Raw genomic sequence first — 27,266 nt, 5'->3', positions numbered from 1 at the left:
AAATAAAAATAGCAAGAGAACGAAGAAAAATTGATAATAGGAGTAAATTAGAAAGTCGCTTAAAATTGCATGCTCTATCTGAATCACGAAAGAAAAAATTTGGGTTCAATATCCCTTTAATTAGTTTTATTGCAATGTGGGGGTTTGGTGGTGTCACAGATTGTCATGGATACCAGGCTGTCAAGGGTAAACCTCCACCCCCTATTACCTAGCCCCCTCCATTCTCTCACGGGATTTGGACTTTTGAGAGCATTCGTGATCTCCCAGACATTTGGTTTTATTTGTTTTGTGATCTGTACCTCCTCACAGAAGAGCTGATCCCTCACTACCTAAACCTTGTCCAGCTTGCCGGGCCCCTGGAACTGCTGCTCAGTCGCATCATCCCGGACACCTGCTAACTTATACCCCAGGTCCCTCCAGCAGCCCTTTACCCCAGAGCTCCGCTCTTTTGGGTTTTGGTACCCCCTAGGGAGGGCAAGAGGTGGGGTGATTGCCGGAAGGGAGCTCCCTTGGGAACTTGGGGTTTCGGACTCCCCTACAACTCCTACTTCCCATGGCTTTCCTGGTGTACGTTTGATCACCTTTAGCTTCGGTCCCCAACAACGGATCATGTCGCATTTTGGACTGTGATTCTGGGGACCGAGAGCTTTCCACCCACAACCTGGAAGTGCCACCGCTCCCCCGGGATTACCCCAGAATAACCACCTTCATATCTCTTGGACTCTATGGGACTATAACTACTATGGGGGGGCACCAGCCTGTCTGGAGGGGCAGGAATGGCGGGGGATCTGAGGGTCTGATAAGACTCCTTATCAAGATGTGTTTGTGTATATAAGCAGTGTGTTTCCACAATAAAGTTGTTCTTTTGTTTCACCCGAATACTACGCTGTCTAGTTATTTGGGTGGGCTCCGCTATAATCACTTTCTCCGCTACATAGCGACATGTTCCCGGTCGGGCTAGCCAGTATCTGTTACAGGCATTTTAGGGGTTAATAGATTAATTAGGTGTATTGGGATGTTGGGGTTGGCGGGTTAGAGGTTAATGGGTTAATTAGGTTTATTACAATGTGGGGGTTTGTTGGTTTAGGGGTTAATAGGTTAATTGGGTTTATTGAGATGTGAGGGGTTGGCGGTTAAGGGGTTAATATTTGAATTATGTTATTTGATGATTAGGGATTAATTACTTTATTATTTTGCGATGTGGGGGTTTACGGTTTAGGTGTTTGTTAATACTTTGTGCGGGAGGTTAGGTTTTTTTTGTGCGGGCGGATACATGTTTTTTATTTATTTATTGCAGGTGGTAACATGTTTTTTCGATATTTCGTGCGGGTGGTTGCATTTTTTTTTTAAGACTTCGGATTTTTTAAGGCTTTTTAAGGCTTCGGTTTTGCTTACACTGCAGCCAGCCATTTTTGGAATCCACCGTGGATTCTTTTGGCTGCCGCTTAAGCCAACATTCTTTTGGCTGCCTCACGCAGTCAACATTCCTTTGAGGATGCGTGCACAACTGGCGACACCAACAGACGCGTTACAAACACAATTATAGTATAGTTAAGGAAAACATTGAATGTATTTTAATGGTCTTTAAACAAAAGTACTACTGACAAGCAGTACTACTGCTTGTGCAATGCTGCCCCTCCAGATTCAGGAGTGTCAATCAACACGATCGCCTGCTTGTACAATGCTGCCCCTCCAGATTCAGGAGTGTCAATCAACATGATCACTTGCGATCGAGTTGATTGCTGTCCGCCACCTCAGAGGTGGCGGACGAGTTAATAAGCAGCGGTCTTATGTTAAATACCGACAGCGTCGCTTTCTGCATTTAGCGATGCAGGGCGAACATGATTCTCTATAGCGAATCATGTCCGCCCAGAGTATGTAAATCTACCCCTGAATCTCTTGATCAATTTCAGAAGTAGATTAAATTTGTTAACAGATGCGATTTACGTGCAAGTCATCTTCCTTGGAGGGTCCTATTTTTGGAACCATAGCTATGAATCTTCACTTGACATATGTTAGTTATTCTAGATATTTTACGTCTCCTGCATTAAACCAAGAGTTATTTTGGAACCATAATAAAATGTGTTTTTTTATATTCATTTTCAACTGGCATATAAGAAAAATTAACAGTCACAGGTGTTTTAGGGGTTAATAGGTTAATTAGGTTTATTGCGATGTTGGGGGTTGGCGGTTTAGAGGTTAATAGGTTAATTAGGTTTATTGCGGTGTGAGGGGTTAATATTTTAATTATGTTATTTGCGGATTAGGGGTTAATTACTGTATTATTTTGCAATTTGGGGTTTTTCGGTTTAGGTGTTTGTTAATACTTTGTGTGGGAGGTTAGGTGTTTTTTTTTGTTATACATCGTGCGGGCGGTTACATGTTTTTTATTTGTAGAAAGAAAGAGTTACCAATCGCACTTCTTCATAATTATAATAAACCCTTTATATCCCAATTTTATGCAGTACTTTCATATGTTTATTTTTATATTACGGGTAGTCGGTGCTGTGTATTGGGTTTAATAGTACACAAAAAAAACACAAAAGAGGTTAGAGAACCCACTCGTGTTAAGAATACACAAATAGCACTCTGGGGTTACAACTTTGTCTTGTAGTCCCCAAAAACTGGAAAGGGAATAGACAACTAACTGCTTCCAAAAACTGAATAAAGAACAAATAACTTGTAACACATGTGTGAAATGTGGTTGTTAAAACTTAACATTTAATAAATTCTATAGAATAGGATTGCGAACTTAAAAACACACTCAGGTACTTGTCAACAGTAGAATCTATTTTGCTATGAAAAAAATATTAATTAGTCAACCTCGGTTAAAGGGACAGTCAAGTCCAAAAAAAACTTTCATGTTTCAAATAGGGCATGTAATTTTAAACAACTTTCCAATTTACTTTTATCACCAATTTTGCTTTGTTCTCTTGGTATTCTTAGTTGAAAGCTAAACCTAGGAGGTTCATATGCTAATTTCTTAGACCTTGAAGGCCGCCTCTAATCTAAATGCCTTTCGATAGTTTTTCACCACTAGAGGGAATTAGTTCACGTGTTTCATATAGATAATATTGAGCTCATGCACGTGAATTTACCATGGAGACAGCTCTGATTGGCTAAAATGCAAGTCTGTCAAAAGAACTGAAATAAGGGGGCAGTCTGCTGAGGTTTAGATACAAGGTAATTACAGAGGTAATAAACCAACAAGATGCAATGTGGGGAGAGAGATCGAATGACAGAATTAAATCCTCTGCTCAAGAGAACAATGTCTAAATTTATAGACTGTCCACCGGTGGAGGGGCAATTACCTCAATTCAATTCACTCTGTAGTGCTTGTACACTTTACCCAAAAGAATGTTAGGTGTCTCACCACCAGAAATAGAGTCCGTGTAACTTACGGTTATGCCTTATTGGAAAGATTGAGTCCGTAGTTAATCCAATGGCTCCTGATATACTTTCCCGTAGAACCAGGCTGCGGTCGTGGGACAGGTGGAAAGCGGAGAGACGCTGGACTCCCAATCGACCAGGCGAGGGGGCATGTTGCATACACGCTGGCGTCCTATGCGTAGTTCAATCAGATCCTGCACTTTGTTGCTGGGGGCGTGTTGCCCAAGTGTCATCACCGTGTCAACCAATGAGGATTCAGAAGGTTCCGTTGGCCCATCAACGATAGTCAAAAGAGTGAGGTAAATCCCGTAACCAACCGGGAGCTTAAAACAAGTAGAGGACTTCTTAGGCAGGGTGCCGTTTCGCTCAAGCAGGCAATAATAACTTCACCATAAAGAAACTGTGAGAGCGAACGGCAAAGTAAATTAAAACCATGTCTTTAATAATCCAAAAGTTAAAAGCTGATGGTACAAACAGCAAAGAAAGTTGCACACAAGCACCTGGGGTAGGCAAGCTTTTGGATTATTAAAGACATGGTTTTAATTTACTTTGCCGTTCGCAATTACAGAGGTAAAATGTGTATAATTATAACTGTTGTTTATGCAAAACTGGGGAATTGCTAATTAAGGGATTATCTATCTTTTAAAACAACAAAAATTCTGGTGTTGACTGTCCCTTTAATAGAAATTAATTGAGCGTTTACTAAGTCTGTTTGCACCGTCTCAACTATAATGAAGGATGGACTAATGATAAGCCCTAGACCTGGTTCTATACACTTGTTTTTGCACATTTCTGTGATATTATTAAATACACCTCTATACTGTGTCCTGGGGTGTCTGGGGAGACTCACTTAAGAGTCATAATAGTTAGGTGAAGAATCAAATCATATGACATGTAAACTGTTGCTTTAAACATAATTTGCGTTAGAGTAATATGGTAAACTTGCAACTCAGCTATTGCTTTGAATATATTTTGCGTTAGAGTTAGTATGCTATACTTGCAATTCAATGAGTGAATGCTAATTGCTCAAGTAACTATTGTGTCTATTATAAACATCGAATAAACATTAATTGGTCACCATATACCTTCTACACTGAACTGTTGTGTAAAGTTAACACCGTCACTTTAGTCTTAAATAAACACCCCCTAGATTATCCGTATAATACAGTTTACAGTATTAGAGGATCAGGTAATTTAACCACAGCAAGATTCTTATGAAATAATATTGCATGTAGGAGTCGTTATGATATTGTAGTTACAATGTGAGTAAGTATTAGCACAAGTGCCTAGTAAAATACTTGTTATAAATATTAAAACAAAGATATCAACATCATAACAGTTTATGACACCCCACTGTGTTAGAACAAGATTGTCCCCTGAAAACAGCTGCTTTGTAGTAAAGTAATTCTTAAAGTAATTCCGATCTAATTAGATCTGCAGCTTTAGCAGGAGTAGGTGTAAGGCTGGTTTAGAGCAACGTAATATCTCAATATAGAAACTCACAAACCATTTTAGTAAGGTTCATAAGCAAAGTATTGCTATATTAAGTTAATAATATAACCTGAGGCAGTCTAAAACACAGGTGTTCCTAATACTCCTCACCAATACCCTAACGTCACTTACATGTTTCGCCGTAATCTGTTTTGTCAAAGGCCTATCATTAGTCCATCCTCCATCATTAGTCCATCCTCCATCATTAGTCCATCCTCCATCTTTAGTCCATCCTCCATCTTTAGTCCATCCTCCATCATTAGTCCATCCTCCATCATTAGTCCATCCTCCATCTTTAGTCCATCCTCCATCATTAGTCCATCCTCCATCATTAGTCCATCCTCCATCTTTAGTCCATCCTCCATCTTTAGTCCATCCTCATCATTAGTCCATCCTCCATCATTAGTCCATCCTCCATCATTAGTCCATCCTCCATCATTAGTCCATCCTCCATCTTTAGTCCATCCTCCATCTTTAGTCCATCCTCATCATTAGTCCATCCTCCATCATTAGTCCATCTTCCATCACTAGTCCATCCTCCATCATTAGTCCATCCTCCATCATTAGTCCATCCTCCATCATTAGTCCATCCTCCATCATTAGTCCATCCTCCATCATTAGTATTTTTTCATAGCACAAGATATTCTACTGTTGTTGACAAGTACCGGAGTGTGTTTTTAAGTTCGCTATCCTACTTTATAGAATGTATTAAATCTTATGTTTTAACAACAACATTTCACACATGTGTTACAAGGTATTGGTTCTTTATTCAGTTTTTGGAAGCAGTTAGTTGTCTATTCCCTTTCCAGTTTTTGGGAACTACAAGACAAAGTTGTAACCCCAGAGTGCTATTTGTGTATTCTTAACGCGAGTGGGTTCTCTAACCTCTCGTGTGTTTTTTGTGTATATGTGTTTTTTGTTTTTTTTTTCCTTTTTGATTGATAGCTTGCTATTCTAAGATATGCCAATGGTGTAAATGGATTGTATTGCTTTTGTGAATGCCCCTGTTATTCCAAAATGGGTAAGGGTCTCGAACATATAATCCCAGAAGACTCTATTAAATGCCTTCTCTGCGTTAAGGGATAGAAACAGAGAAGGCATCCTCTCCTTCATTGCATAATGCAAGAAATCAATTACCTTGCGTATATTGTCTGGGGCTTCTCTTCCTTTAATGAATCCCACCTGGTCACTTGACATTAAATTTGCTATATGGAAATTTAATCTAGTTGCTAGGATTTTGGTGAGAAGCTTAAATTCTTGATTTTGTGTACATGGTTTTTATTTATTTCTTGCGGGTGGTAACGTGTTTTTTTATATTTCGTGCAGACGGTTGCGTGGTTTTTTTTTAAGGCTTTGGGTTTTTTAAGGCTTAAGGCTTCGGGTTTGCCTACGCTGCATCCAGGTGGATTATTTTGGCTGCGCGCTCAGCCAACATTCTTTTGGCTGCCTCACGCAGCCAACATTCCTTTGAGGATGCATGCGCAACTGGCGACACCGACGGACACGTTACAAACACGATTATAGTATAGATAAGGAAAACATTGAATGTGTTTTAATGGGCTTTAAACAAAAGTACTACTGACTGAACTGTACTGAACCAGCACTATTCTTTAGATTTCCAGTGTTAGACCAGATTAATAGTGAGAGGCTGATTTAATAAGGGCCTAATATCCCTGAATGTAACTGTTTCTGAGCAAGTCTTCAGGCTCCCCGGAAACAGGAGTTAAGAAGCAGCGGTCATAAGGTGGTCATGAGGTGGCGGACAGCAATCCACCCGATCACAAGCAATCGTGTTGATTGACACCCCTGAATCTGTAGGGGTGGCATTACACAAGCAGTTCACCAGATCTGCTTGTGCAATGTTAAATACCGACAGCGTATGCTTTCTGCATTTAGCGATGCAGGGCGAACATGATTCGCTATACAGGGAGTGCAGAATTATTAGGCAAGTTGTAATTTTGAGGATTAATTTTATTATTGAACAACAACCATGTTCTCAATGAACCCAAAAAACTCATTAATATCAAAGCTGAATATTTTTGGAAGTAGTTTTTAGTTTGTTTTTAGTTTTAGCTATTTTAGGGGGATATCTGTGTGTGCAGGTGACTATTACTGTGCATAATTATTAGGAAACTTAACAAAAAACAAATATATACCCATTTCAATTATTTATTTTTACCAGTGAAACCAATATAACATCTCAACATTCACAAATATACATTTCTGACATTCAAAAACAAAACAAAAACAAATCAGTGACCAATATAGCCACCTTTCTTTGCAAGGACACTCAAAAGCCTGCCATCCATGGATTCTGTCAGTGTTTTGATCTGTTCACCATCAACATTGCGTGCAGCAGCAACCACAGCCTCCCAGACACTGTTCAGAGAGGTGTACTGTTTTCCCTCCTTGTAAATCTCACATTTGATGATGGACCACAGGTTCTCAATGGGGTTCAGATCAGGTGAACAAGGAGGCCATGTCATTAGATTTTCTTCTTTTATACCCTTTCTTGCCAGCCACGCTGTGGAGTACTTGGACGCGTGTGATGGAGCATTGTCCTGCATTAAAATCATGTTTTTCTTGAAGGATGCAGACTTCTTCCTGTACCACTGCTTGAAGAAGGTGTCTTCCAGAAACTGGCAGTAGGACTGGGAGTTGAGCTTGACTCCATCCTCAACCCGAAAAGGCCCCACAAGCTCATCTTTGATGATACCAGCCCAAACCAGTACTCCACCTCCACCTTGCTGGCGTCTGAGTCGGACTGGAGCTCTCTGCCCTTTACCAATCCAGCCACGGGCCCATCCATCTGGCCCATCAAGACTCACTCTCATTTCATCAGTCCATAAAACCTTAGAAAAATCAGTCTTGAGATATTTCTTGGCCCAGTCTTGACGTTTCAGCTTGTGTGTCTTGTTCAGTGGTGGTCGTCTTTCAGCCTTTCTTACCTTGGCCATGTCTCTGAGTATTGCACACCTTGTGCTTTTGGGCACTCCAGTGATGTTGCAGCTCTGAAATATGGCCAAACTGGTGGCAATTGGCATCTTGGCAGCTGCACGCTTGACTTTTCTCAGTTCATGGGCAGTTATTTTGCGCCTTGGTTTTTCCACACGCTTCTTGCGACCCTGTTGACTATTTTGAATGAAACGCTTGATTGTTCGATGATCACGCTTCAGAAGCTTTGCAATTTTAAGAGTGCTGCATCCCTCTGCAAGATATCTCACTATTTTTGACTTTTCTGAGCCTGTCAAGTCCTTCTTTTGACCCATTTTGCCAAAGGAAAGGAAGTTGCCTAATAATTATGCACACCTGATATAGGGTGTTGATGTCATTAGACCACACCCCTTCTCATTACAGAGATGCACATCACCTAATATGCTTAATTGGTAGTAGGCTTTCGAGCCTATACAGCTTGGAGTAAGACAACATGCATAAAGAGGATGATGTGGTCAAAATACTCATTTGCCTAATAATTCTGCACTCCCTGTAGTGAATCATGTCCACCCAGAGTATGATAAATCTACCCCTGAATCTCTTGGTCAATTTTAGAAGTAGATTAAATTTGTTCAAAGATGAGATCTATGTGCAAGTCATCTTCCTTGGAGGGTCCTTTTTTTTGGAACCATAGCTATGAATCTTCACTTGACATATGTTAGTTATTCTAGATATTTTACGTCTCCTGCATTAAACCAAGAGTTATTTTGGAACCAGAATAAAATGTTTCATTTATATCATTATAGTATAGATAAGGAAACATTGAATGTGTTTTAATGGGCTTTAAACAAAAGTACTACTGACTGAACTGTACTGAACCAGCACTATTCTTTAGATTTCCAATGTTAGACCAGATTAATAGTGAGGGACCGATTTAACAAGGGCCTAATATCCCTGAATGTAACTGTTTCTGCGCAAGTCTCGCCGGAAACAGGAGTTAAGAAGCAGCGGTCATAAGACTGCTGCTTCTTAACTCGTCCGCCACCTCTGATGTGGCAGACAGCAATCTGCCCATTCGCAAGCGATCGTGTTGATTAACACCCCTGAATCTGCATCCCTGATTGGCCGCTAGCAGGGGGCGTCAATCAACCCGATCGTATAGGATTGGGCGGATTGATGTCCGCAGCTTTAGAGTCAGCGGACCAGTTTAGGAGCAGCGATCTTAAGACCGCTGCTTCTTAACTGCTATTTCCGGCGAGCCTGAAGACTCAGGCAGAAACAGGGGCATCAGGGACCATTCATCCCTTGATAAAATGTGAAGATGTTGTCAATTGATCTTATATAAGTAAAATGATATATAAAATCATAAACATCAATAAAAGTACCCCTGATATTAACTTGTTTGTGTAAAAAAAACTAAATTGTGTTGTATGTTTTTGTTATCTGCTGTAGGATGTGGTAAGCCGGTATTCACAGATCGTATCGTCGGAGGTACAAATGCTCTGCAGGGGAAGTGGCCTTGGCAGGTCAGCATTTTCTACAGTAATCGTCACATCTGCGGAGGGTCACTGGTCTCTGACAAATGGGTGGTGTCAGCTGCACATTGTTTCGATGAGTAAGAAAGTGTTTATTGTACAAGATGGAGAAATGTTCTGAAAGAGATGAGTTCACTGCTATTGGAGCTTCTTGTTACATGATAGTGTATAAACTACCATATTTATAGTCAGAAGATAAATGCTATTGGTAATACTCATAAAGGAGGTTTAAAGACTCTGTCCTGGGTAAAGCTATACTATTTCTAAAAGAGCTAGATGAGTCTACATAGAGATACAGGGAGTGTATTGTCAAGATATGAGTTACAGTGGAATTGTTTTACTAGCAGCAGTTGTATGATCTTAAAGGGACATTATACACTAGATTTTTCTTTGCATAAATGTTTTTTAGATGATCCATTTATATAGCCCATCTGGGAGTGTTTTTATAAAAATTAAAGGATTACTTTCTGTTATAATTTTTAAGCCAAACAACTAACATATTAAAGTTAATAAACATTAATTAAAACCTACTGACCTATATTTTCTCCAAAACGAAGTTTCATAACGTTCTAAAAGTTATATCTTTTATTTGCCAATGATGTCACGTTATCCTGCCCACTATTTTCAGCACTGCATGTTCAAAATACTTAAACCAATGAAATTGTGTTTAAAGCGCCATTTTGAAACCTAGGTATTGTAAACGGATTGGTACAGAGCAAAGGATACCCGCAGAGTGGGTTTGGAAAACAATTAAATTTGCAGACAAGATTTCTGATATACGGTAGAGATATGTTAATGAAATGCTATTGATAAAAAGCGTATTTGGGGTAGTTAGTTAGTAACAGGCAAAGAAAATATTTACTTACAGTGGCCCTTTAATAATTTTGGTTTCAGCTACTAACGCTGAAAAATTGGCTATTACGCTGGAGTGGCCAGGAACGCATATTACTGCAAGCATTTTAGCCTGTAACGCAAAGTCCATTCCGCACTCAAAAAAATGATGTTTGAGTGCAGGATTTTTACAGGGCCTGAATAACAGGTTGTGCGGTCCGGGTAAAATGCTTGCGTTACAGCCTATATCGACACAATCCATACTGCCATCTGAGTGCAGTAGTTATGGATTTTGCAAAACAAAAATGTTTCGCAAAACTCCTAACTAAACTGTTACAAAGTACACTAACACCCATAAAATACATATTAACCCCTACACCGTCACCCTCCAGCATCACAAACACTATACTAAAGGTATTAACCCCTATTCTGCCACACACCCACTTTGCGACTATTAAATAAACCTATTAACCCCTAATCAGCTGTTCCCCGACATCGCCGACAATAATAAAAGTTATTAACCCATAGAGTTTAAACTATAAATTAACCTAAGATAACTATTCTAATAAAATGTAAAAAAATACCAATTAAAAAATCTAAATTACAAATTTAAAAAACCTAACACTACGAAAAAATTTAAAAATCCTAAAATTACAAAAATAATAATAAACACTAAATTACGAAAAATAAAAAAACTCTAAGCTTACAAAAATAATAAACGAAATTATCAAAAATAAAAACAATTACACCTAATCTATTTGATTTGAACAGCCAATAGGATTTCAGTAGCTCTCATCCTATTGACTGTTTTGAACAGCCAATAAAATTTCAGAAGCTCTCATACTATTGGCTGATTTGAATTTGAAGAATCAAATCAGCCAATAGGAATGCAAGGTATGCCATTTTGAAACGGTTACCTTGCATTCAACTTTAGTGTACGGCAGGGACCTATGAAGAGAATGCTTCGCGCAAGATGTCTTTGTTGTCCTGGATAGCTCCACGCCGCAGGAAGGATGATAATAGAAATGGATGAAGGTGTCTCTGCCTGGATGAAGATTTTTCACCGCCTGGGGATGAAGATGGAACCGTGAGTAGATTTTATGGGGTTAGTGTTAGGGGTTTTTTTTTCTCGTTTTTTTGGGTGTTTTTTTTTTTTTTAGATTAGGGCTTTGGGCACTTTTAAAAGAGCTGAATGACCTTTTAAGGGCTGTAAATGAGCTGAATTGTCTTTTAAGGGCAATGACCATACAAATGCCCCAATGGGTATCTTAGGATTTTTTAGAGTTAGGTTTTTTTATTTTGGGGGGTTAGTTGGGTGGGGGGCTTTACTTTTAGGGAGGACTTAGTCATTTTTTTAGGGTAAAAGAGGTGTTTAACTTAGGGCAATGCCCTACAAAAGGCCTTTTTAAGGGCTATTGGTAGTTTATTGTAGGTTAGGGGTTGTTTTTATTGGGGGGGGGGCTTTTTTATTTGTATAGGACTATTAGATTAGGTGTAATTGTTTTTATTTTTAATAATTTTGTTTATTATTTTTGTAAGCTTAGAGTTTTTTTATTTTTCATAATTTAATGTTTATTAATTATTGTCATTTTAGATTGTTTTTAAATTTTTTCGTAGTGTTAGGTTTTTTAAAATTTGTAATTTAGATTTTTTAATTGGTAGTTTTATTAATTTTATTAGAAACAGTTATGTTAGGTTAATTTATAGTTTAAACTTAGTTTTTTTTTATTTCACAGGTAAAGTTTTATTTATTTTAAGATAGTTATATTTTAATTTAAAGTTAGGGGGTGTTAGGTTTAGGGGTTAATAGTATAATTTAGTGTTTTGCAATGTGGGGGAACCAGTGGTTTAGGGGTCAATAGGTTTAGTTTAGTAGTTACGATGAGGGGGGCTGGAGGTTTAAGGGTTAATACTTTATTATAGACGGGGGACTTCCGGTGAGGGAGGAGCTGACAGACACGCTGCTTGCTGCACAGCTCCATGGTGGCTACGAGTCGCCCAACCAATACAGCGTTTACCCTCTGCTGAGACCCGCTTACCCAGCCTGGTTCTGGGAGAGAGTCGGGGAGTGAGGCTTGCGTCTGAAGCCTCAGCATTGGAACAGTCCCACAGTTGGCGGTTTTTGCCTAGTGGTAAGGAACCACACACTCCACTCTGAAGGGGCGCAAATTGAGCACTGTGGATCTGCAAAGCCTGGCGGTAACAGATTAATCGGGCCGCCGAGACAGAAGGAGCCGTAAGAGCCGGTGGATACACTATATATCTTACCTGCTGGTAGGTCGAGGCCTCCACTGGGTGGAGGGATCCGCTAGTGGCGCTTCCTCCTCGCGGTGAAGGAGTTGAGACAGAAGTCGCTGCTATCCACCGGGCCAGGAGGTTATTGGCTGACACACAGGCGGAATACAGCTAACAGGTAGCCTTGAGATTACCCTGAGGAGGTGGAGGTCACAGTAATAGTAACTACTATATGCAAGAGGAAGACACAGCAGTATGGAGTAGCACCCATTTGAAGATCTTAACCTGCTAAAAAAGCAAGCTTATAAAACAGCTTGTTTGCAGCATTACCTGAGAAACACGGATGGGAATATAGCTGGAGTAAGCTGGCCTAACAGGTACTTTTCTATTATGCGGTTTGGAAAATCAGGGGAGGCCTTAGAGTGTTAAAAGGCCACTCACAGTACAATTGTTTTTTCATCCTACTTTCTGGACAGTATCCTGAAGGCAGTCATTTAAAATATCTGGTGGACGGTAGCTGGCTTGTTTACCTAGCTAGCAAAATCTACAGGTTCTCTGAAGTTGTGGTTGCAGGTTGGGACACTGCAAGTATCAGATGATTTACCCTGAGAAGGTTTTCTGAATATTTATGCTTTTGCAGTTTCTATTGACAGAACTTTGTTATATTCCAGGACAGATTATGTTATGCTTTGATAAAGGGATGGTTTCTTTTTTTTTTTTCTCTTCTTCTTAATTACCTGTATGCATATACGTACATTTGTTTGAAATAATTTTTGAGATATTGCAATCAAAGATTGTTGCTATTATTTAATTCTGCGCCCTTATTAAGTAACAAATTGGGGCATTGGGTTCGAGAGGAAGGGAAGAAAGAAGAGAAAAAGGGGGAGAAGAGAAAGGGAAGAAGGAGGAAAAAAAAATAAAAAAAAAAAAAGAAAAAAAAAAAAAAATCTTTTGTAGAACTTTATATTCCTCATTGTCTGTAGGATAAAGCATTTTGTGGTTTAGGATAAAGGCTCTGAATATTCACTTACTTAGTGCACTTATATAATAAGGGGGGAAAAAAAAAAAGGGGGGGACAAGAATACACACAGATAGGAAGGCTACCTTTGATTAGCCAGATCACTTTTTTTTCTTTCACGTTTTGCTTTTGTCACATTAGTTGTGTTGAATTCATAATATTTTGATATTAATATATAATTTTCACTTATTTACACTTTTTAAATGCCTATGGATAGGTATATTACTCAAGTTAAGCAAAATTCTCCTAAGATGCCTCCAAAAATAAAAGATAATAGGAATAAGAATACAGATGTCCCTGCAGAAGGGCTGGCGGACACGTCTCTATCTACATTAGATACACAATCTTTATTGTCACAACTCTCAGATATGTTCACTCCACAGTTTGACAGTATTAAGAAGGAGCTTAATCATATATCTTCAGAAATTGGATCTTTGACTAATGAAGTTAAACAATTTGCAACAAGAATGAATGAGGCGGAGAGTAGAATCTCAGATTTAGAAGATCTAGTCAACACACATGAAAGTATAGTTATGAAACAGGATGATAAGATCATGAATCTTCAATTGCGCCTGGAGGATCTAGAAGATCGCTCCAGGCGCAACAATATTAGAATTGTAGGCCTACCAGAAACTTCTCAGTATGAAGACCTTTTGAATTTTACATCAGTTGTGCTCCCTCAAGCGCTAGGAATTCCATCAAACCAACTTCCTTTAATAGTAGAAAGGGCGCATAGGGTAGGGCCTAGGAACTCTGGGCAAAGTAGTCATACTCGAAGTAGAATGTGCATTTTTAAGCTTTTAAGGTATCAGGATAAGATGGAGTTATTGAAATTATATAAGAAAAATGAGTCCTTTTTATTAGATAATAACAAGCTGCTGTTATTCCAAGATTTTTCCCCAGAAACCTCTGCTAAAAGGAAACTTATGGTACCATATTGCACAAAAATAATCCAGAAAGGTTTAAAAGCATGGATATCATATCCTGCTAGGATTATAGTCCAAGACAAGGATAGTAGGCGGATAATTAATAACTGTCAAGAAGCGCATGAATTTATAGAGGCTATACAATAAAGACATGCTCTCTCCTAAATAAACATTGAAAAGGTAACATGGATAGGGTTAATATACCCTATAAAAGAAATGGTCTAGTTAGATATGTCTATAAGAAAATGTATGGCTATATGGTTTATTTTTGTTATAAAACCTGGTTATGCTGGTCAATCACTCTATATATATTAATGAATCAGTTTAATTTGTTTTTTAATTTAGGAAAGGGTATTTTTAGTTTATGTGTTTTTTTTGTTTTGTTTTTTTTTGTTTTTTTTTTCTCTTTTTTCTCCTTTCTCTCACTTTGACTCTTCCACTCCGGGTCGGCCCTCTTCTATCTATTGGTCTTTGGTGGTATAATGGATAGGAGCTAGATGACAACAATATCGGTTAATTTAAAAATCTTGTCCTGGAATGTGGGGGGTATTACCTCTCCCAGGAAGCGTAAACTTTTTGTTAAGTATTTAGCGAAATTTAACCCAGATGTTGTTATGTTACAGGAAACACACTTAAAGGAAGCAGAATTATCTAAATTAAAATGTAAATGGATAGGTGAATTAGTAGCAGCCCCTGCAGTGAAAAGAAGTTTGGGAGTAGCAATTTTACTTCATAAAAACTTAGATCATAAAATTAATAACATTCAAGTTGATTTAGAGGGTAGATACATTATCCTACATATACAATTGAATGGACGTGATTTTGTTTTGTGTAATGTCTATGGACCAAATAAATTTTCAGTAGACTTCTGGGATAATATTAAACAAAAGTTATTTCCTTTCTCAGGAGGGAATTTAATTTTAGGGGGGGATTTTAATATGTCTATCTGCCCTAAATTGGACAGACTGTCATCAAAGAATAGCAGGGAATACCAAAATAGTGCAAAATATTTTAAGAAATTTATTCATGAACTAAGGTTAGTAGATATTTGGAGGTTGAAAAATCCGGATCAACAAAATTTTACAAGTGAATCAAAAGTTCATAAAACTTTTTCTAGAATAGACATAGTTTTTATCTCCAAATTATTGGCTACCTGTAGGTCAGGGGCAAGTATTGAAGATATCGTTATATCTGACCATGCGATAGTTTCAGTTACTCTGTTGACAGCATCATCTGCAAAAGGCCAGGCTCACTCATTTTTTTTTCCCCGGTTCTTAGTGAATAACCCAAGATTTATTAATTTTTTAAAACAGAAATGGAAGGATTACACAACATTTAATATCGCCCAATTTAATAAAATTGAGGTGTTTTGGGAAGCTGCGAAGGCGGTAATAAGAGGGGACATCAAGTCCTATCTCTCTATCTGGAGGAAAAAAACTTTGGCATACGAATCGCAGTTAGCTGCACAAACGAGAAATGCTTTTAGATATTATTGTATCCATAGATCTCCTCAAAATTGGGATAAGTACTGCAAGGTTAGAAGGGAGAGGGATATTTTTCTTAGGAAAAGATCACACCAGGAAGAACAGAAAATAAAATATCAATTTAAGGGCAGTTATGGTAATTCGGCTAAATTTCTTGCTACATTGGTTAAAATTAGAAAAAATAAAAACCGTATATCAGCCATTAGAGATGAGAATGCTATATATACGGATTCGGTGGATATTAATAGAATATTCTTTAATGTTTATCAGCAATTATATTCAGAAACAGAAGTGAACTCTGATAATTTTACAGATTTCTGGATGAAAGTTAAGTTACCTAGAATTGTGGAGGAGGAACTTCATGCTTTAAATCGACCAATTTCAGAGGAAGAGATTTTAAAAGCGATCCAAGCAGCAAATAGTAATAAGACTCCGGGGCCAGATGGCATCCCAGTTGAATTTTACAAAATGCTAGCAGAAGAAATGAGAATTCATCTGGGCAGCTTATTTAACTATTATTTTTTTGCTGGAAATAAAATGTCTAGCAACTTTACCGCAGCTCGTATTTCCTTAATTTTTAAAAAAGGCAAAGACCCTTTGGATCCTGGGGCATATAGACCGATATCAGTACTTAACGCAGACTATAAGCTATTGACATCTATTATAGCTGCTAGACTTATGATATCTCTAGATAAAATCATACATTTAGATCAGACAGGATTCATGAAAAATAGAAACTCGCTTAGAAATATTCGTCAAGTTACGGCGGTACTGGATTATATCTGGAACTTAGATAGGAAGGGAAGAGAATATAAAAGGTATTGCGAGGGAGCTATACTTACGGTCGATGCTGAAAAAGCATTCCATGCAGTCAACTGGAATTATCTATTTATGGCAGTGCAGAAATTCGGTTTTAGGAATCAATTTCTGCAATTTATTCGTAACCTTTATAATGCCCCTATATCTTATCTATGTGTCAATGGTATTTCATCCCCTAAGATTGAGTTGAAAAGAGGGACGCGACAGGGTTGTCCGCTGTCGCCCTTACTATTTAATCTGGCATTAGAACCATTTGCAATTCTTTTAAGGGATAGTTTAGCTGGGTTATTGATGGGGGGTCATACTTTAAAAATATTACTGTATGCAGACGATCTATTGATATTTATAGATAACGTGCATAAATCTATCCCCTTGATCATGCGGCTGTTCGATTTTTTTTCTTCCTTTTCAGGGTATAAGATTAACTATAGCAAAAGTGAATTATTGGTCTTTTCTGAATCTAGACTAAAGATACTGCCGCATCCATTTAAAATGGTTGACTGTTTTAGATATCTGGGTATTATCTTACATAGAAACCCCGAAACTTGGTATAAGCTGAACTATGGCCCGCTACTGCAAAAAATTTAAACTGACTTGGATTTATGGTCCTCAATAATTATCTCTCTTACTGCTAGGGTCAATTTGATAAAAACAATTATTTTTCCCCGAATATTGTATTTGCTTCAAAATCTCCCTTTATTCTTATCTAATAAGGATATATTAGATCTACAACGATGGCAGTCTAACTTTATCTGGGGAAAAAGGAAACCTCGTATTGCGCTTAAAAAATTAATGTTAAAACGGGAGACGGCAGGACTAGCACTGCCAGACCTAAAACTTTATAATTGGGCCTCCTTGGCTAAAATTGCCTTTGAATGGATTACAGAATTAAATCGTTTTACTTCATTAGATTTAGAGACATTTCTAGTTACACCTTTCGCACTAAAGGCTATTTTGCATTGCCCATTAAAGAAACTACCTCTTAATATCATGAAATTAAGATCGATAAAAAACATTGTTATTGCATGGCAGAAGATATGTAACTACCTTAAGGTATCTCCAGCATTCTCGGAGTTTCTTCCCATTATAGGAAATCCTGAATTTCTCCCAGGTATTGCTCAAGGGGTTTTTAGAAAGTGGGCTGAGCTTGGTCTTTCCTATGTATGTCAAATTTTTGGTCCTGATAGATTAATGACTTCGGAAGGACTATTTCAGAAGTTTAATCTTCCAAATTCAAATTTATATGCTTACTTCCAATTGCGACATTTTGTTTTTTCACAGAAATGGGATAGCAAAGCTTTATTGGATTGGTCAGATATTACGAATATCATACGTAGATTTGCGTCAGGATTTACACCAATTTCTTTAATTTATGATGTTATGTTGGCTAAGCAAGGGGATCTACATGAAAATAATCTATATAACTTCTGGAAGCGGTATTTTCCAGACCTAGAACAGAATAGGATAAAACAGAGTTTTGGGATGATAGATAAGGTATTGGTATCTACAGCATGGAAAGAATCACATATGAAACTTATAAATAATTATTATCTCTCACCGGAGAAAATGTCCAGGTTCTATCCTCTACAAAGCTTTGTTTGCTCTCGCTGTGCACTTCCTAAAGCAGATATCCTACATTTATTTTGGTCGTGTCCAAAAATACAGCAATTGTGGTTAAAGATTTGGTTTTGGTATAGCAAATATTATCAAGATTACAATAAGTATACGGCGGTGGACATATTTTTTCTTACAAGCCCTGATTATAGGTCTAAAAGGCACTTTAAAATTTTGAATATTATTATTTTAATTACAAGACATTTAATCCTGAAGAGCTGGAAAGACCATGTGGCACCCAGTTTCTCAGTATTTCTTAAGGAAATACAATACCAGATATTATATGAATCATATCATACAGTCTTTTCAACAGAAGCAAAGATAAAAATCTTTTTGCTAGACTGGCTACCTGTGGTTAAATCCTATCCACTGTCTATACAAAGACGGATCTTAGCCCCCTTTTTGAACTCCATCTCGTTTGCTGAGCTGGTTATATCCAATGTGTTTCCTACAAGTTGGCTTTCAACTGTAAGGGAAGTGGATGTATGAGGGTTACTAGAAATAAGTTTGGTATGTAATTGTATGGGAGGATGGAGGGGGTAGTCGGACCCGGACGCGGGGGGGCCCGAGTGAGAGATCCCCCCACACGGGGATGTTGGGGGTTTCCTTTTTTTTTTTTTTTTTTTTTGTTTTGTGTTTTGTGAGACTATGGGTTTTCATAGTCAAGAAAATTATTATTAGGTAATTTTATAATAGAGTGTTCATTATAGTTTTTGGGTTAAGTCATTAAAAGGTAAAAAAATTCCAGCAAACCATGCAGGACAATAAATTTGTTACATATTGGCGATGAATATTTTTATTTTTATATCTGTTTTTTCAATGCATGCCAAAATGCTTTCTTTTTGCCTGTACATCTCAAACTATACTAAGCCCTGTGCGGCTTATGAGTTATATTGAATGCCTATGTATTGTTTGCTGGTTATAATAAAAATAATAATAAAAAAAAAAAAAATACTTTATTATAGTGTTGGTGATATGGGGGGCCAGTGGTTTAGGGGTTAATAACTTGTATTTGTGTCTGCGATATCGGGGAGTGTCGGAATAGGGGTCAATAATTATATTTAGTGTGGGCGATGTCAGGGAGTGGTGGATTAGGGGTTAATAACTTAATTTTGGTTTTGGCGATTTCGGGGGCAGTGGATTAGGGGTTAATCACTTTATTTAGGTGTCGGCAATGTTGGGGCGGCAGATTAGGGGCGTTTAGACTAGGGGTTTATGTTAGGGTGTTAGGTTTAAACGTAACTTTCTTTTCCCCATAGACATCAATGGGGTTGTGTTACAGCGATCTCCATTCCACGATCACAGGTGTTTTTTTCTAACATCCTCTCTCCATTGATGTCTATTGGGGAAAGCGTGCACAAGCACGTAAACTTTCCAGATGTATACATGTCTTTACAGGCTACTGTCTTTTCATTTGCAGGGAAGGGGGGAGGTGGGGAGTGTCTGCTCTTTTTGTTTACCCAGCCCCTTTCAGTGGGTGTCCCAGCCTAACCTCATCAACAGTGCTAAACTGTGAGTTTCTATGTAAGTTATTAAAAGGTTTTACACTGGATTTTTAGATCAATATCTGTACATATTCTTATTTATAGTAATGTCTATTACATGCAGTTATATGAAAATGGGTGTATACTGTCCCTTTAAGGTTTTGCAGAGATGATTAAGTCTCTGGTGGAGGTGACATTGGCGGTAGAGTTAATATTGATAGGTATTGCACTATAAGTTTATAATAAAAGGTTGCTTTATAATAAAAAAAAACAATGTTTTATTTGTAGACTCCCCACTAATAGTATAGAATACATTTTGGTGTTTATAAAAAATACTGTGAAATAGTGAGGCCAAATTTGATATTGTAGGGTTTTTAATAGAGTTTAATTTAGGGTATAGTTGCTGGGAGGAAGAAGATGAAAGGCCTTCAATTAGAGTCTACAGTCATTTTAAACCAGAAATGGAAGACTTTGCTATAAAGATGAAACTGAGTTTTATAGATGTTGAAATAATTTCAGATAAAATTAAGGGTCTGAAATAACCCACAGAATAAGGAGGTAGTGCTTACCAAAAATAATGCCACAGGGAGTTTTAAAGATCCCTTACAAAGCCCAAGTAATAAATGGATTTGGCTCACACCATCTGACTTAAAATACAAATGTATGTTCACTGTAGCACCAAGACCAAAATCTGTTTTTGAGAAGTTTACTGTCAATAAAGTTGCTTGATCTGTGAGGATGAGGGGCATACGGAGGCTTAGTATTAGTTCAGGTTGGGATAGAAGGTTACTTTTGTAAAAGGGTCATGAAAACTCCAAGATTGCAAAAGAGAGTCCAGACCATTAGTGACAGTTCTTCACACGCTACCCATATCTCAATCATTTTTTGTTTAAAAAAGACAGATATATTATCCCAGTTTAAGCCCACAGTCTGTAACCTACAACCATTTATTAATGTGACCCCTCCATAATTTGAACAATCTTGTGTACTTTTTACCATTTTTCTTTATAATTAAGTCTTTGGCTGATTTGGGGGGAAATGTATCTTTTAAGCTTTGGATCCATATGAAAAGAAATGGTTTCAGGGAAAGCCACAAGACTGTTGGACTTAGAACCCTTGGTTCATAGCTGGTTGGAGTCTCAAAAACATAGAGGAGATAACTTTGGTTTATAGGGGATACTTAGAGGTTCAGTGGTGTGACAGTTCCCATGAGCAACATGAAGATGTTGTTCGACTTGGATATGGCTGGGGACCTTGAATAATATAGAGGTGATCTTGGGAGTATTGTTTCATTAAGAACAGAGGTAGTGAGGTGCAATTAAGGAATTAAGAAGAGTAATTTTGCAGTGTGTACTTTATACACCTGGTCCAAGTTTTTATCCAATCTAACTCTGGCAAATCCATTCAGGAGAGGTAGACGTTCTGGTATCATGGACAATGATAATAAGGAAGAGATCCTGGTTGTGCCTAAGGAGAACAGACACATTTTCTATTAAACGTTCCTTGTTAACACTTGTTTTTAGTTTTCTGTTTTTTTAACAAGCAGAGTATCTATTCAATAATCTCACAAAATCATGCATCACTTAATTCTGGAACAAATCCAGAACATATTCTCATAAATTGTCAAACAACATATAAACCACATTGTCATCTAACAGTTTTTTTCATTCATTTTAGCCTCAATGTTTTGAACTACATCGTCTTTCTAGGCTGCCAAAATCTCACAAAACTGGACACTGCCCCAGCTGTATCGAGAAATTTGACAACTATTCTCATTTACCCCATGTACCAGGGAGAAGGGGGAAGTGGGGACTTGGCATTATTGGAACTAAAGAGTCCTGTGACATTAAACAATTATATTTTGCCAATATGTGTCCCTCCCTCGGATCTGTACTTTCCAAGTGGGAAGATGTGCTGGGTGACTGGCTGGGGAGACACCCAAACCGATGGTGAGGGGAAAAAAGGAATATAGCTAAATGGTCACCAGAATCAGATAGGAGATCTAATCCAAAGTAAATGTGACCCCTAAACAAGTCTTGTAGCTATTGGTCATTTAATCATGTATAACAACCTAATAGGTTCACTTATCTGTCATCAACTAAGCAAATATGAAGAGTAGTTATATCCAGAGACATGCACCAAAGGGACATCAAACTTGAATAAAAAAAAATCTGCCTTGCATATAAAAGAGCACTATTTAAACACAATAAAATAAGTTTTTGAACAAAAAGGTTAAGATAAAAGCTGGCTAAAGATATTTTGTAGCTATCAGTAAATACAAATACCCTCAGCAAGATAGGGAAGGTATAATTTTGAACTGAATAAGTACAGCTACATTAGCAATTAATGACAGAATATAAAAGAAAGAAACATTTAATCTTAATAGTACATATTATTTGCAACAATGTGAAAAACTGGGTGTAGCCACAAATAAAAACAGAAATAAAATGAATTAAAATAATACAGTGAAACAATTATCACAAACAATACTTTAAAAAGTCCATGGAATGAAATGGAATGAGTCCCAGCAGACAAAACTTTGGATTGATGAACAGACATGAAAAGTCAAAGGACGCTGGAATAAAAAGAGATTCCAAATCAAACAACAGAGGTGAACCAAAGATTAAGGTGCTGTGTCTTACTTACACCGGGAAAAAGGTTCAGATCTATCCTACAGTGGTAATCCCTTTCAAGGCTTTGTAGTGTCTGTGGTGTCCGTTGCTGACTTTACCATATAGTGGGGTTACTTCAGCGGTTATTCAATTGTTTTGCGGTTAGTGCCAATAACTCTAGTTTTGGACTACGGATGTTGAAAAGGGACAAAATCAAGAGCCTTGAAAGGGATTACCACTGTAGGACAGATCTGAACCTTTTTTTCCGGTTTAAGTAAGACAACACCTTAATCTTTGGTTCGCCTCTGTATGTATTGGGTAAAGCGCGGCTAATCCCCCATAAGGGTCTTAAGGCGCTGCTCATTTTATCAACCTCGGAAGGATGAAAGGCTGAGTGGATTTTGCCTGGGAATGAACCTGCAACCCTTGGGTTGCTACTGAGCTCAGCCTCTGTCATTCGATTTGGAATCTCTTTTTATTCCAGCATCCTTTGACTTTTCAAGTCTGTTCATCAATCCAAAGTTTTGTCTGCTGGGACTCATTCCATTTCATTCCATGGACTTTTTAAAGTATTGTATGTGATAATTGTTTCACTGTATTATTTTAATTCATTTTATTTCTGTTTTTATTTGTGGCTACACCCAGTTTTTCACATTGTTGTGAATATTATGTACTATTAAGGTTAAATGTTTCTTTCTTTTATATTCTGTCATTAATTGCTAATGTAGCTGTACTTATTCAGTGCAAAGGTACACCTCCCCTCTCTTGCTGAGGGTCTTTGTATTTTATGCATTTTTTAGAGGTATAGGGATCCTCTTTTTTCCATACTGTTTTGTTTCCTTGCACAGATTGCACACCTCCCTTTTTCTCACAGCTATCAGGAAATGCATAATTGTGTAATTCCTTCAGGGACAGCTCTATTGGTGAACAGTGATGTGAAAAAAATGAAAGAGAAAAAAAAGCATCTCCTAAGTACTCATAGAAAAAAGATTATCACAATCTGACCTCAAAACAGAGAAAATTATAAAACTAAAACAGAACTTTTTTTTAAAAAGTGGAATAAACTAAAATAACAATAAAAATCCAGACCCTAATACCCACAACAATAGTATCAGAAATTAAATAATTAAAGATTAGAGAAAAGCACAATATGGGTAACTTCCCCCATCACATGAAACAAAAATGATCTTACTAAAGGCTACTAGTGGCTATTAAATCTCCAAAAGGGAGCAAAAGGGATTGGCCAAATGGCTAGTCTCTCTTGTTGCAACACTGAGATTATTTTAAAAAGGCTGAGTATTCCCATGCTAGTCCCTAATTCAGACACAAGTCACACATATAAAAAGAACAAAATTACCACAGTGGCCTGGGTAGGGTAAAGATTACGCCAGGATCGCCTGACACGCGTTTTGCATCGTAGCTTTTTCAAAGAACAGTGATGTGACTCAGATGCATGAAAAACAAACATTTTGTAGCACAAAAACACCAAATATGCTGAAATGTACTTAAACCTGCAACTTCTACACATTGATTGTTTAGCTAAAAGCATACACTCTTTTACATAGGCTTTTGAAGAGGTTTGTACCTGAACTGCTCTTGATTAGCAAAAGCTTGTAAACTGTAATAACTAAATCACAGTTTTAAATAAATTGAAACATTTTTTAATGTTGTGCCTAATTGCTGATATATGCTAGGCAATGATGTCCCTATAACCTATAGCTAAAACAAAGATCACATTAGATATTTATGTACAATATGCAGCAAACAAAGACAGATTTGAATGAGCACATAAGGTCACTGTTGCTTATTTCTTCCTATAGTTCAACTGACCCCTCCATATACACTGCAGGAGGTGGAAGTGCCTCTTATAAACGCATCTACGTGTAACAATATGTACAGCATCACTTTTGGGTTCGATCCTTCAATTAAGCTGATAGAAGATGATATGGTTTGTGCAGGATACCCTGAGGGCCAGAAGGACTCATGCCAGGTAAAAATTTTCATGGGAAGCAGAAAGTAAAGGTTTCTTTAAGATGCAATGTTGGAAGTTCTAACCCTTATTTCTGTTTTTCCTTTTCAGGGAGACTCTGGGGGCCCCTTGGCATGTAAATCGGACAAGTATTGGTATTTGACTGGAATTGTTAGCTGGGGAGAAGAATGTGCAGGTGCCAATAAACCTGGAGTCTACACGAATGTCTCTGTGTTTTATTCCTGGATACAAGAAAAAATTAAAGTTCTCACTTCAACTACTTCTCCTACGAGCAGCTCCAACATGCAGACAATGCTCCATGAAGACCTGAATTACACGGCTAATGGTACCATGAGTATGTCTGTAGAGCCAACAAGAGCCTTCTATAATGTAACCTTAAATGATCACTCAGAGTATGAGAGCCTAACAGGAACTGGGGAATATCACCAGGCTTTTGTGATCCTTTCACTTTTCTTTACCCTCCTGAATGTTTTCATAAATGTTAGCATTTTATGATCCTGCTAAAGTGAAGCTATCACTACTCAAGGATGACCTCCATAGATTATTGTTGCTGTCATAAACTACTTACTGCACTCTGGGCTAGCTTTACTAACTTTGGAGAAGTTGGTGAGATGGGAGACGGAATACAATGGATGACCTCATTATCACTCTCCAAAAAATAAAAAAAATGATGGATACTGGAAGTAATGAACTGTTCAGGATCTGGAACCATAACACAATGTACAACATGGTGACACTCTGCTCTGATTAGGATTCCTTCTGTAAAAATTGAATAAAACACTTACTTATGCACCTACATCACATACAGATGAATTTCCAAGATGGGAAGATTGTTGTTTAGACAGGTAGATCTGAGTTGATAAACCAGAGCTAGAGTCACATCACATTGGGGTGGAGTTGGGTCATGAAGTTGGGCAGGGAGTGGGCAGATTGGGGTGATGCTTGGTGGTCCTTTATAAGGTCCTAGGGACTTGCATGACAACATCTAGCTTCAACATGGTGACAATTGGGAGTACTCACATTATGTGTACAACATGTCAGGAAGTTCACTAACAGCTCAGAATACCAAAATATACAACATTTCCACCACTCTTAAAGAGGCTTTAAGGTAATTGTTTTTCTTAAGAGGGAAATTTAATTGCATTACAGTTTTCTGGATTTAAAAAAATGGATTTCCCTGTGCTGAAAAACACTTATTTATATGTCACTTTCTACCAGCAAAGCTTATCAGCCAATGAGCAATGTGTACCTAGGAATAAGTAGTGCCCAAGCGTGCATTTATTTACTAGTTTCAAAAACAGCTTTACCTTTTTCATGCAAAACATATTTTAACATGATTAAAAGGGAGAGTTCACCAAAAATAATTCTCCCCTTTAAATTGTTCCCATTGATCCATTTTACCTGCTGGAGTCTAAAAAATGGTTTACAAGTAGCTTCTTTATCACTATTACAGCATTTGCAATTGCTGATTTAGCATGTGGTATCCCCACCTATAGTGAAAGTTTCTATACTGGAGTCTATGCTATTGACAAGCAATGTTAACACAGCCAGCAGAGGAAATTACACTCCCAGTGGGGTGCAGGATAGTTAAGTAATAAAACGATAATTTTCCATTGTTCTCTGTAAGTATTGAGCTTTGGTTTACAGACACATATAAGATAAAGAAGCATGTTTGTATATACACAAAGTGATAACATAATGAGATCTCATTTTACCTACAAGCTCAACCCATTGTAATAGGCTGTGGTTTCAAAGCACAAAACCAGCTACTTCATATACACAAATGAACCTAAAAGTGCAATTTCTCATGCAGCTGGTATAATAAGTAATTGAAAATACATTAATAGAAAAACAATTTTACAATGCGCTCTTTTACAAGCACATATTATTTTTATCAGTTTCATATCCCTTTAAAGGGCCATGTAATTCTTTTTTTGATATGAAAAGTAAATATCAGAAATTAAGCACTGCATTGCCCATTTTGCATACCAGTAACATACTCCTTAAAACCCCCATTTAAGTATGTTTATCTTGTCCCTTTTAGTAAAGGGATATTAAGTAAAATTTGACATATACAGTATCTCAAAAAAGTGAGTGCACCCCTCACATTTTTGTAAATATTTTATTATATATTTTCATGTGACAACACTGCAGAAATGACACTTTGCTTCAATGTAAAGTAGTGAGTGTACAGCCTGTATAACAGTGTAAATTTGCTGTCCCGTACACCCCTAAATGGAAATGTCCAAATTGGGCCCAAAGTGTCAATATTTTGTGTGGCCACCATTATTTTCCAGCACTGACTTAACCCTTTTGGGCATGGAGTTCACCAAAGCATCACAGGTTGCCACTGGAGTCCTCTTCCACTCCTCCATGATGACATCATGGAGCTGGTGGATGTTAGAGACCTTGCACTCTCCCACCTTCCATTTGAGGATGTCCCAAAGATGCTCAATGGGGTTTAGGTCTGGAGACATGCTTGGCCAGTCCATCAACTTTACCCTCAGCTTCTTCAGCAAGGCAGTGGTTGTCTTGGAGGTTTGTTTGGGGTCGTTATGTTGGAATACTGCCCTGCGGCCCAGTCTCCGAAGGAAGGGGATCATGCTCTGCTTCAGTATGTCACAGTACATGTTAGCATTCATGGTTCCCTCAATGAACTGTAGCTCCCCAGTGCCGGCAGCACTCATGCAGACCCAGACCATGACACTCCCACCACCATGCTTGACTGTAGGCAAGACACACTTGTCTTTGTACTCCTCACCTGGTTGCCGCTACACACGCTTGACACCATCTGAACCTAATAAGTTTATCTTGGTCTCATCGGACCACAGGACATGGCTCCAGGAATCCATGTTCTTAGTCTGCTTGTCTTCAGCAAACTGTTTGCGGGCTTTCTTGGGCAT

The 27,266-nt window shown here is 37.8% G+C and overlaps 1 protein-coding gene across 1 annotated transcript; it reads left to right on the top strand.

Moving 5' to 3' along the window:
- Positions 1–5,898: 5,898 nt before the first annotated feature.
- LOC128641614 (serine protease 27-like) lies at positions 5,899–25,159 on the top strand. Its single transcript, XM_053694152.1, has 5 exons — positions 5,899–5,902; positions 9,268–9,430; positions 21,439–21,710; positions 24,194–24,363; positions 24,454–25,159. The coding sequence occupies exons 1-5, from the start codon at positions 5,899–5,901 to the stop codon at positions 24,856–24,858; spliced, it is 1,014 nt and encodes a 337-aa protein (XP_053550127.1). The 3' UTR covers positions 24,859–25,159.
- Positions 25,160–27,266: the final 2,107 nt, after the last annotated feature.

The sequence above is a fragment of the Bombina bombina genome, chromosome 11 (genome assembly GCF_027579735.1).
Source record: "Bombina bombina isolate aBomBom1 chromosome 11, aBomBom1.pri, whole genome shotgun sequence".
Lineage (NCBI taxonomy): Eukaryota > Metazoa > Chordata > Amphibia > Anura > Bombinatoridae > Bombina > Bombina bombina.
Note: the sequence above shows the minus strand (reverse complement) of the source record. Positions and strands in the feature narration are given on the sequence as shown.

Coding starts and splice junctions, on each gene's coding strand:
- LOC128641614 (XM_053694152.1), top strand. Junction 9,431..21,438: donor GCTGCACATTGTTTCGATGA/GTAAGAAAGTGT, acceptor CATTCATTTTAG/CCTCAATGTTTTGAACTACA. Junction 21,711..24,193: donor GGGAGACACCCAAACCGATG/GTGAGGGGAAAA, acceptor TTCTTCCTATAG/TTCAACTGACCCCTCCATAT.